The following is a 12,549-nucleotide window of genomic DNA, read 5'->3' as shown; positions in this document are numbered from 1 at the left end:
CTGAAGAGCTGGTTCTTGCATGGGTTTCTTTTCATGTAAGAACTCATTTTGACTCACGGTGTAACTATTTTAGCTTGGAACTTGACTTAATGCATGTAAAATAAGAATGATTTTAAATGTTTTGGACATTTGACTGTATGACTTTGACATCATTTTAGTTAATTTGAGAAGACACGAACTACCAAGAGATAAATATACTAAATATGTCATGAAATGGTGGATTGCTTCGTAAAGGATGTTCACCCAAAATAAAAAAATTTGCATGAATTACTCATCAAGTTTTCCAAACTTTTAAAAATTCTTCTTGGATTAAATTTTAGCAACTGAGATTTGACCCTTACAACCATTTTAATGTGGAGTATGAAGCATCTGTAAAAAATGTTTTTTTGAGTTTGTAAATAAAGCTAGCATTACTTGAGTATGTTTTACAAGCAAGTTGTATTTTGTCTTTCTACTTTAAAAGGTTGCGTTTAATTCAATGTGTTACTTGAGGTTCTTTTGTAATTATTTGTGCTCTAATACATAAGTACATTTAAATGAAAATGCCAAGTAATATTAACTTGGTGTTTTGTCATTAAATTAAGCGATGTATAAAACTGATGAACGCAAGTAAGATATACTCCACACAGCCATATAACTGCTGCACATGCACACTTAGGACATTACAAAAGGCACGAAGAGCCTCAGGAAAGCTTGCCCAAAGGAACATTTTTCAGCGCCTGAGGTTATTAAACTATGGTAAGTCATTAAATGTTTTATTTTTAATTCATGTAGTAACATTTGCAGCATAGTGCAACGTTAATAAACTTTATATTCGCTGGTTTGTTTGAGTTCGAGTTCTTGTTATTGAGTCTCGGTATTGCTAACATTTCTGGACAACGTTTGCAAACGCGGTTGTTTTTTATTATGCACATGGATAATATAATTAACGTGTTGCTAAGTTAAGCTATTAATGTTGACAGTGTTCAGTTTGATAAGTGCCAAGTCTCGCATGTCTAACATTACGTAACTTAGACAAATAACTTGCGTGTAATGCATATTCATCAATTTAAATCAAGTTTAAGCTCCGTATATAACCAAACCAATATGATATTGATAAACTTGCTGTAGCCTGCTGTATGTGAGTGTTAACTTAGCCGTAGCTAACTCTGCCTTAGCTAGCTCTGAACTGGCGTTGTTGTTACAGATAGAATGGTGGATCTTGAACTAATTTGTTCTAACATTTAAAATTTGTTATAACGTTAGCCTATGTTCAATGCATTAAGGTCAATAAATTCATTTGAATTGTAAATGACAAATAATCTAATTGTGGCATTAACATCCATGTTCATCGGTTCCACAGGTAACGTTAACTTAACGTTAACGGATTGGACTCTGATGCCAGAGGAAATGTGAAGGTGGTTTAATGGATCTGAATTGTTTTATTTGATTAACTTGTTTTATTTGTTTCTCTGTTTTTTAAATAAGCTGTTAAATATTTGAATTCAAACTCTGAATAAAAGTATTTTTGTGAAATGCCTGTCAGCGTTTTTGAAGTTCAGATACATTTAACTTAACACATATTAATACCTCATAATACACTCACCTAAAGGATTATTAGGAACACCTGTTCAATTTCTCATTAATGCAATTATCTAATCAACCAATCACATGGCAGTTGCTTCAATGCATTTAGGGGTGTGGTCCTGGTCAAGACAATCTCCTGAACTCCAAACTGAATGTCAGAATGGGAAAGAAAGGTGATTTAAGCAATTTTGAGCGTGGCATGGTTGTTGGTGCCAGACGGGCCGGTCTGAGTATTTCACAATCTGCTCAGTTACTGGGATTTTCACGCACAACCATTTCTAGGGTTTACAAAGAATGGTGTGAAAAGGGAAAAACATCCAGTATGCGGCAGTCCTGTGGGCGAAAATGCCTTGTTGATGCTAGAGGTCAGAGGAGAATGGGCCGACTGATTCAAGCTGATAGAAGAGCAACTTTGACTGAAATAACCACTCGTTACAACCGAGGTATGCAGCAAAGCATTTGTGAAGCCACAACACGCACAACCTTGAGGCAGATGGGCTACAACAGCAGAAGACCCCACCGGGTACCACTCATCTCCACTACAAATAGGAAAAAGAGGCTACAATTTGCACGAGCTCACCAAAATTGGACAGTTGAAGACTGGAAAAATGTTGCCTGGTCTGATGAGTCTCGATTTCTGTTGAGACATTCAAATGGTAGAGTCAGAATTTGGCGTAAACAGAATGAGAACATGGATCCATCATGCCTTGTTACCACTGTGCAGGCTGGTGGTGGTGGTGTAATGGTGTGGGGGATGTTTTCTTGGCACACTTTAGGCCCCTTAGTGCCAATTGGGCATCGTTTAAATGCCACGGCCTACCTGAGCATTGTTTCTGACCATGTCCATCCCTTTATGACCACCATGTACCCATCCTCTAATGGCTACTTCCAGCAGGATAATGCACCATGTCACAAAGCTCGAATCATTTCAAATTGGTTTCTTGAACATGACAATGAGTTCACTGTACTAGAATGGCCCCCACAGTCACCAGATCTCAACCCGATAGAACATCTTTGGGATGTGGTGGAACGGGAGCTTCGTGCCCTGGATGTGCATCCCACAAATCTCCATCAACTGCAAGATGCTATCCTATCAATATGGGCCAACATTTCTAAAGAATGCTTTCAGCACCTTGTTGAATCAATGCCACGTAGAATTAAGGCAGTTCTGAAGGCGAAAGGGGGTCAAACACCGTATTAGTATGGTGTTCCTAATAATCCTTTAGGTGAGTGTATGATTTCAAGTAATATTTACAAAAAACAAACAAGTAAAGATTATGGAGGAAAAGATAACTAGTACTCTTGTAAAGAAATATTAAGTATATTTAGAAGCATTACTTAAATAAAATTTACAAACAAACGATGAGTAAAATTTACTTGACCCCGTACTTGGGAATTTCTATTAAAAACTAATTCGACATGTGTTTAGCCTTTACTTAGACAGTTCTGATAAATGTACTAACATTTCCTGATTGAAAATTGTTTCCTAGCTTTTTTCAAGTAAACTTCACTCCAAATTTTTTTCAGTGTGTATGTTTTTCTAAATTCTTCAAAATATTTTCTCTTCTGTTCAACAGAAGAAAAAAAATAGAATATTTCTTTCTACTACGGTAGTCAATGATGTCCCAGAAATGTCAGTTGCTAACATTTTTCCAAATATCTTTCTTTGTGTTCAACAGAACAAAGGAATTTATACAGGTTTGGAACAACTTGAGGGTGAGTAAGTGATGACAGAATTACCATTTTTGTGTGAAGTATTCATTCAACTTAAGTGTTGTTCTAAAGCAGATACTTTTAGAAATGTCTATTTTTAAGTACACTTGTCCTTTAATTAAAACCTACCCAAGATTTCTCTGAGGGTTAAGGGTAGGGAACCAGGGATCACAAGGATAGTAAAACCTAAAAAGCAGCTAGTACTTTGCAGGGACCAGCTAATAGCGGACACAAGGACAACGTTTCATACTAAATCATGTGTTAATTAAAACCTTAAACTTACTGTACATGCAGAAAGATTTCCGTGAGCACTGAAGGACATATAATATAATCAGGACTCTAAACTCTGAAGTCATCACCATGATATAAAACTTAAATGTATGTGACTATGTGTGATGTGCAATGTTTTGTGGAATTGTTTTCAAATTCAATTGAAAAGTTTGCCAATCAACACCCACACATATACAGTATATGATACAAATTCTTGCAATTCTCTGTTTGACTTTTCATATCTTTCCTATGTGTGAAGAACAAAAGACCTGTATTCAGAGCTGGCATAAACTGTATAAATACAATTCCACAGTAAGATAAGCAGTAAATATTAATATTTTTTATTTTAGCTATTGAACAACCAATTCTTACTGAGACACTGCAGCTGAGAATCAATCGATCTCGATTTGATTATGAGGTGGGAAAACACACGGATGATATGATTACTCCACAAAAATTAAAGCTCAAGTGAGCATGTAAGTCGATTAGGTACACAGAGATGAGATTGATTGTGAATCATCACTTTTAACAATAAAAGAGCGGCACTGTTTCACATGACCAACTTCACCTTAACCTTGAGAGAGAGAGACACGGGTTTAGAAAATGAAAACGCGGTAGGCAGACAAATCATTTTTTAAAAATGACATAACCTTGAGTTCGACTTTCTCATTGAGGCTATGAAACGCGTATAACTTTCTATCTGTAAATGTAACTGACAGATTTCTGTTTGACTAAAGATTTATTGCCAAACTGCACATTTTCTTGCCAAAGTGTGAGGGGTAAAGAAAATGTTTTAAAATGTTTAAGCGTATTGTGAAAAGGGCATTTGGTAACATTAGTATGCCTAATACATTAACTCCCTTGTCAGCATATCTCTGGCTTAATACAATACAAATAGTGAAAAGTTTCGAAAAAGCTATTTCGAAATCGTGCATTAGCTGCACATTTTGCATAATCGGCCTCTTTCCCTCTGATCTGATGATAACGCTTTAGACAGGGCGACATTGTTAAACCGACCGCCCGATTTTACCGTTGGTATTTTTTGGCGATGACAAATATCACCTTGCGTGGCGAATTTCCATGCCATAAATCTCTGCGCGCTCTGAGAGGAGCCATAAAATAAAAGAAACCTCAACAATCGGGTGAAGTCGTTGAAAACTGCCATAATTCAACGCAAGCAGCTCTCAGATCACCTCGGGGAAAAAAAGGAAAGATTAACACACTGCCGTGCACAGACATTTACGTAATGTGTACCTGTGCAAATACACATGACCACACAATGACATCTTCCTCAGCATTTATTATTATATAGTTTCTCAATATAATATCTCAACTGGTGTCTATTTAGAATGCATGCTTATTTTGATCAACATGAGCTTTAGAATTCTAACATACATAATTCTATAGAATTTGGCTAGATAATGGTAAATAATTATATACGCATACGCCTGTGCAATACTTCCTTTCAGGCAACACTCAACAGATAACCTCTGAAACTACAGAAACGTATTTAAATTTAGATTCACCATAATCAGTACACAAAGAGCAATCAAACACATGACTGTCAGAGGCATGCATGTCCATGTCACTCTCATGGCTAAAGACCAAGAGAGAAAGTAAGAGCCCTTCAGTAGCTTTCAATCTCTTGTAATAGTGTTATTATCTTAATGGAGGTGCCAAACACACAAGACCGGAAAGGTCTGTGTATCTTTGTTTTGCGAGCCTGAGAGTAAGTGGTTTTATATTACCCCGCTCCCCAATACGGTTGCTGCTCAATATGAAATGCGCATTACTCCCGCGGCCCAAGACATTGCTCCATCCTCACCAGATGAGGCACATCAAAGTAATCAAGTTTAAATTGTCATCTTCTCGAGAGGGTCACGGCTCCGTTCATATTAGGGGCACGGGGCATCGAGTGTGGCTTCATGTGGTAATGATGTAGAGCAGAACGTATGCGTGAATGACAAGTATGCGGCGAGTTTGTGCCTTTGTCTGCTCGCATTCACACGTGTTTCTTGAACTCTGGCAACAAATTTCTTCATACACAAAGAAATCCAATTATCTTGACCCTTTTTTCCGGGAAGAGCGCAATTACAGGGAAACAATGTGAAGTTGATGACTTTTGATAACAGAATGCCATGGGATCATGGAGAAAGGATACATGGTCTAATAGATTGGAACACCGGACACTATCACTCCAAGGTGAGACATTCAATTACATCATCCCCACGGGGTCTGATCACTCGACCGACGGAAACCCTCTTCAATCGTATCCGGCACCCTCCCTTGTGACTGCAAATTTTAATTTACATTCAGTGAAATGGAAATTATGAGGATAAAAAAAGACGTCCTTTCTCCATCCAACATGGTTGACATTCATTTGTATATCATTCAACCGGTTACGGCTCAAAATTGAACCCTACCCATATGTCACACACAAACTGGAACCCGAACAGCGAAGGACACTTAAAACACCTCTTCACAATAAATATGACGTACGACACAAACCGTAAAGTATCTTTTCCCCATCCCTTGATTATTCTAGCCTCTGTCTGACATTATCTTCCCTGTTTGCGTGACCCTTCAAAATGCCCGGACCACAATTTAGTTCAAATAATCTGGTGCTCTCTTAACCTACACTCTCGCTGTCATCTTGACGTGTACATTACCATAATGTATCTCTCCAGCATGACACTAAAGGTAATTGCAATTACTACATCTCCCTTCCTCTTGTCACTTTGCTGGCAAATGGAACGCGACAATAATATTCCTCCGTCTCGAGTGACACAAACACGGTCGGCTTAGATTTTGATCTAAGGAAGCTTAGGGCCCGAGGTCACCTGGCTCTCCACCTTCATCGCGCTTCCACCCCATGTAGTTAACAATGGCAAACCTCTCGTTATCCACCTTGCTATCTGTGACAGCACTTACACGACCCACTGTTGTCAACACATAGAAGCGCAGCAGAGCGGTGAGATAGCATTGCTTAGACAGCCTCTTCATAATGCTTGTGGGCCTTCGCTATGTCACGCTCAATGCTAGGGTCTTGTTAGGAGACGAGGGAAGGTTATCAGTCCTGACACACGCTTATCAGCGCACGTCCATCTCATAGCACCGCCACTGTGCGCGCCACCCACTGAAGTACACAGATGCTGTTTACTCGTGCCAGGAGTGGGCCGCCAGAGCTAATTCAACATGATTGTTTCCCAAAGGAGAGAGAGCGAGGATTTTGAAGGGAAGGTGGGACAGAGCTCAACACAGTTTCTTCTCAACAAAGCAGACAAAGGAACCCAGCGCCTGTCATCCAGTCCGCTTCCCATCACGCTTTACCGTTTTGTTAAACCTCGCTTAACATCGCTGAGGGAGGATTTTTGGGATCCGGGTGCTGATTGAATCATGGGTAATTGCTATCGGATAATAAAAGAAGACACACAAGGCAGGTTTATTCACCGCGATTCTTGGAGGCTTATTGGCACAATATCTCCGCCATCAATTATCTCTCCCCTCCGACAGGTGCACAATGACAGGCACTGGGTTTTTTCTATGGAGCTCGTAAACTCCAACTCCGGCTTGAGCTTGAGTGAAGGAGTGTGTGACATGAGGGGATTGAGTTTTATCCCACAGACTGTCCTCGTCTACACAATGCCCTCCCCGCCACCAGCCCCCCAACCCCCCCCCCCCCCCCCCCCGCCCCCCCCCCCCCCTCGCAGGTTCAATCCACTAATTATATTCTCCTAAAAACTGCTTGAGAATCAATAGACTGTGACTCTGGTTTTCTTCATTATTACATGCCATTAACTATTCAGATGACAGTGTATGGATCGATTCTGCTTGTGTATTTGAGGCCCTGTTTAATGTTTCATTTTAAAGTTCACCTTCAAAATGAAAATTCTTTCATCATTTACTCACCCTGTTGTCGTTTTAAACCTGTGTGATATTTAAAAAAAAGTTGGTAACCAAAACCCATTGACTTCTATTGTGTGGCCACAAAACCAATGCAAGTCAATGGGGATCAATGCTTTTCTGTTACCAACATTTTTCAAAATATCTTCTTTTGTGTTCTGCAAGAGGGCATGCAAATAATGACAGAATTTTCATTTTAAAGATGAACTATCCCTTTAAGGGAACAGCACCCATTTTGTGTGGCTATCAATGCAAAAGCCTGCCTGTCACCTTGGCTTTAATTGCGTTAAAGCATCTACAGTACGCTTCAGGGTAGGGTTGTTTTGCCTGGAGAATGCCATTTGGGAAAATTAGGAAGAGAAAGTCCGCTGAGACAGAAAGGACAACACCCTGCATGAGGTTTTGTGATATTTTCGTCCCTGTCAACACCGTAGTGCTTGCTCACTGATTTGGCTTTAATGAAGAGACTGCTTTCGTGCAGTTGCGCTCGCCCAAGGCAAAAGCCATGCAACTACGGCAAAACAAATGAGAGGGAAGCAATTACGAGACACAATAAACAGACTCAGCATTTTTCCCTTGAGCAGGAAAACTACATCGCAGTTGCACAAACCAAAAGAAACCAGGTACCCGGGGGCGAAATCACACGAGCCAACAGCACCCCTCGGCATCTGGGGAGGTTTGCGCACTCATAACAGGGAGAGAGAGGGGAAGCAGAGAGGGTTTAGCAAGTTAGTATTGGTCTCTCCAGCTCGCTTGACAGTGGAGAAAGAAGAAGGAAATGTAATCTAGTAGTGATGCTCTGGGTAGTGAACTACACCAGGCACGTCAATAACAGCAACGGTACACTAAGTGAGTGCAGCCAACCCAGCTCAAGTGATTTTCAAAATGCAAGATGCTTTCAGGGGACTAAATATGACACATTGACAGCTGGCGGAGAGAATCACTGATTGCACTCTCATCATGTGTAGCAGCCAGTTGCCGAACAAATGAGTTTACCAATGTTGTTCTCTGAGAGCTCGAGTTAATCGTGATTAAAGAATTCAACCCAATGAAAATGATGCTATAATCCAGACTCTTTTAAAGCTCAATCATTCAGGAGGTTGAGTTATTACCTCCTCCTCTTTGAGAGCATTAGACAGATCAACAATAAATATTCAATATTAGCGTCAGATGGAGCTCCATCCTCTTCATTTTTGTACAAGAATATCTTTCATTTCCGACTGGTGATTTATGTTTCCCCGAAGGCAAACTGCTGACTTCCTAAGTGCTCGTAAATGCATAATCTTGTGGGAGGCAAACGCACAATAATGTAACATGTTAACTATTCATTAACAACTGTGCAAGGCGCATAAAGATGTTTTGGTACTGTGTTTTAAAAGTTTAATTGAAGAACTATTGAATATGGGGTGTTCAATGTCTTGTATTCTGGGACACAGTAGTTAAAACTCCAAGGTTGTAAAGTGTTTGGTCTTTGTTCTTTGATTTAAGTGGTACAGTATCATTTCCATGGGTATGATACACATTACCAAAAACTATTTTCAGAATGAATAAGAGCTATTGTCAAGTAATTGCAAATATAAATTTGGAATAAAAAGTGTGGATTGTTTTCCTACCAATTAAAATATCTATAAAACCAGTTCCACCAAATCAATAGATCAACATTAAAATAGAATCCAAAAAGTATATATATATATACTGTATATACAGTATACTGTATATATTATAAACAATTTCAAGTGGTTAAAATAAATAAGATGCATAAAATAAAGACATCATGCTTTACAGCAGTTTCCAACATTTATTTAAAGATCAAATTCACTTATATACAAAACAATACTTAGTACTTGCAGCAGTTGAAGAGATGCATTACATTTCTTGAAATGTAAATATAACTCTTGAACGCTAAAACTAGTCTGGCATAAAGTTTGTATGGACAATAAAATCGCAATGTATCCTTCAGTACAGGTGGGCTCGGTGGCTTAAACTGCAAGCGCCTGATCTGATTGACAGTAGGCTAGCTCATAAAAGCCGAAGTCACAGACATGTCAAAGGTGTTTACTCACCTGTTCTCCAGACTCATGCGACTTCATAAGGCTCTTCTCTCTGTACATTGACCAAAGTCCGACGTTTGGTAGAAAAATTAAAGCCACCATAAACAGAAATGCCATTTGCAGAACGCGCTTTTGTCTTCTCTTCATCTTGGAGACACAAACGAGACAATCCAACACTAAATAGACGCGAGTCTGCCGCGTATGAAATCGAGCTCCGTACCTTCCCTCGCACAAGATGACAAACTTTCACCTGCGAATAGGAAACAGAAGTCCCGTTGAGCAGAATAAAACAGCATGTAAACAAACAAACACGCAAAACGAAGCGGAGACGCAGCAACATGCGTATTTATCGGAGGCTAGTGAGCCGTGCAATCTCTAACTGACATAAGGAATTAAAGAAACATTATTTAAGCGATTTGTTTCCTTCGCATCGAATATTATTGTTTTTAAACAAGTCTGTAACACACAGGATAGCTTGGAAATAAATAAGCAGCTGATTTTATCAGTCACGCGAGATATTACACACCCGGAATTTCAGAGAACGAGCGAGCGCCATGAAAACGACTTACAGTAGAGGGGTATTTGCATGTTGAAACATATATGTCCCTCGGTAATCGCTTCTCCTTCGCTGAAGACACACAACGGTAAGGTTCCCGATTAAGATGACAGCCGGACAACGACGAGCTTTGCGTTTTTATCTGTGGCAACGCGCTCGCGATGCAATTTGAAATCGCTTCGCGCTTTTCATCAAGACTCTCTCGCGCGTCCCGCCTGCTCGAGATTTTTCCTCTTTTCTCCCCGGGCGACTTCTCATCGCCCTCGAGTTTTAAGATATTGCGGTGATAAACCACGTGTGCCAGGCATTAATATGAAACATCCTCGCAGCCGGGCGACGCTTTCCGATGTGAAGGATAGCGCAGTCTTGACTCGTGCAGCCAGCCTTCACACCAAGGCAAGCTCATAAAGACGCAAGAGGTTGAACTGATCTGCTGAATTGTATCCTTGAGTGTTGTTTAAACGCATGTGTTCACAATAACCCTCACAAACTCAACCTCTGTTTTGTTATCATGTACAATATAGTCTGAAATCTGATTGCTTCTGGTTGTCATTCTCAATAGTGTATGGAACCGTATAGTATGCTATTTAATGCACAGTCCATTTAGCCTAGTACCTTATATCTGTATGGAACACCTTATAACTGTAAACATATGATTGTATTGTTCACAGTAATAGCCACACATTCATTTTATAGTTTGGTGTAATATTCACATACGTTCTTTAGATTTTAAGAGTAGAAGCAAGAAGAGTACATTTCTTTGAACTTGTTTATTTATTATTGAATGGTACTAGACTTAATGTAGAGAAAGCAAGACAGATGGGGTGTGTGTTTGGGGGTGTAGAGGGGCTTATGCTGAAGGCAACTGCATCACAACATATGGAGACAGCATTCACAAGGGATCACCTCATGTTGCTGAGTGAATTGCAGATCTTCATGAATTTTGTCAATACCTGAATATTTAAAGGCACACACAAACCACAAAGGTTTTTTCCCCCGTTGCTATTGTAAATAACTTATAACTAAAACTTTGTATTGGTACAATTTGAATTTTTCACGCCACCAACAGAGGGTGCTCTGCAACCCATCATAGACAGTATGCTGCCAAATTACCATGAAGATCTGTTAATGGTGTTTCAGTTTAATAATATTCAGTTCATTGAGTCTTTTCAATAAAATCACAGACCAAAAAAATACAAAAAGGATATTATCTGACAGCGCTGCGTCATAATACTGATTTACATATAATTTTGCTGTCTCAGAACCAATCCTGTCCTGGAATCCTGGCACATGTGACACAGCTGGTTCAACTCATCGGCTCATTAGTAGAGACTGAAAGACTGAATTGGGTTTGTCAGATAAGAAAGACATACTAAATTTGCAGTATTAGGGAGGCTGGACTTTAAAGTAAAGTAGCATGAATGCTGTTCTTCAGCACCATGGACAGCACCTTTCACAAGCACAGTTAACTAAAGGGGTCACATGACACGGCCAAAACGAATATTATCATTTATTTTAGATGTAATGCAATGTGTATACACAATTTAAGGTTCAAAAACACTGTATTTTCCACATACTGTGCAAGTTTGTATCTCCTCTTTGCCACACCTCTCTGAAACGCGCAGATTTTTTACAAAGCTCATCGCTTTGAAAAGCGAGGTGTGCTATGATTGGCCAGTTAACCAGTGCGTAGTGATTGGTCGAATACTGCAAGCGTATATACCATATTTGGAACATCAGGTTCCAAAGCAATTGTGCTGACAGGTACGCCCACCTTACTTGCGTATACATTTGGGTGGTCTTTGTCAAATCACACCACGAACTGACGTAGATTTGTGGGGGTGTGGTTACACGAGGCATTTCAGGCAGGTCTGGGTGAGCATTCGCTTTTAGATAGAATGCATCTTTTGTTCCGACACTTTAATTTGTGCAATTTTATGTGTCTAATACATGCATGGGCAACTTGTAACACACCAAAGACACAGAAAAACACGTATTCGTGCCATATGACCCCTTTAACTAAAACACATTCCTACTCTATTCAAAACCTTATGAAAACAGGGGCTCTTTTTAAAGAGATAGTTTACCCAATAATGAAAATTGTGTCATCATTTACTCGCCCCCTCTTGTCATTTCAAACCTGGATGACTTTCTTTACTCTGCAGAACACAAAAGAAGATATTTGGTCACCAAAAGAATGTTGGTCACCGAACAGCGCCGGCACCAACTCACTTTTACTGTATGAACACAAAACCAATGCAAGTGAATGGATGCCGGTTAACAACATTCTTCGAAATATCTTCTTTTGTGTTCTGCAGAGGCAAGAAAGTCATCCAGGTTTGAAATGGCATGAGGGTGAGTAAATGATGTCAAAATTGTCATTTTTGGCTGAACTTGTCACGGATTGGCAGAAGAGAACCCAAATGCAGGCAGGCGGTGAAGGGGTTAACAAACAAGACTTTATTATAAATACAAAGAAACAAAAACACC

The 12,549-nt window shown here is 39.6% G+C and overlaps 1 protein-coding gene across 1 annotated transcript in view; it reads right to left on the bottom strand.

The window, feature by feature from the left end:
* The window catches only part of galntl6 (polypeptide N-acetylgalactosaminyltransferase like 6), a 202,968-nt gene extending 192,384 nt beyond the window's left edge, over window positions 1-10,584 (bottom strand). The window contains exons 1-2 of the mRNA XM_057331719.1: window positions 10,073-10,584; window positions 9,516-9,753 (exon numbers count right to left, since the gene is read on the bottom strand). Coding sequence (XP_057187702.1) covers window positions 9,516-9,650 — 135 coding nt within the window. The 5' untranslated portion in view covers window positions 9,651-9,753; window positions 10,073-10,584. The remainder of the gene's footprint in view (window positions 1-9,515; window positions 9,754-10,072) is intronic.
* Window positions 10,585-12,549: the final 1,965 nt, after the last annotated feature.

The sequence above is a fragment of the Triplophysa rosa genome, linkage group LG4, assembly GCF_024868665.1.
Source record: "Triplophysa rosa linkage group LG4, Trosa_1v2, whole genome shotgun sequence".
NCBI lineage: Eukaryota > Metazoa > Chordata > Actinopteri > Cypriniformes > Nemacheilidae > Triplophysa > Triplophysa rosa.
This window is presented reverse-complemented; position numbering and strand designations above follow the sequence as displayed.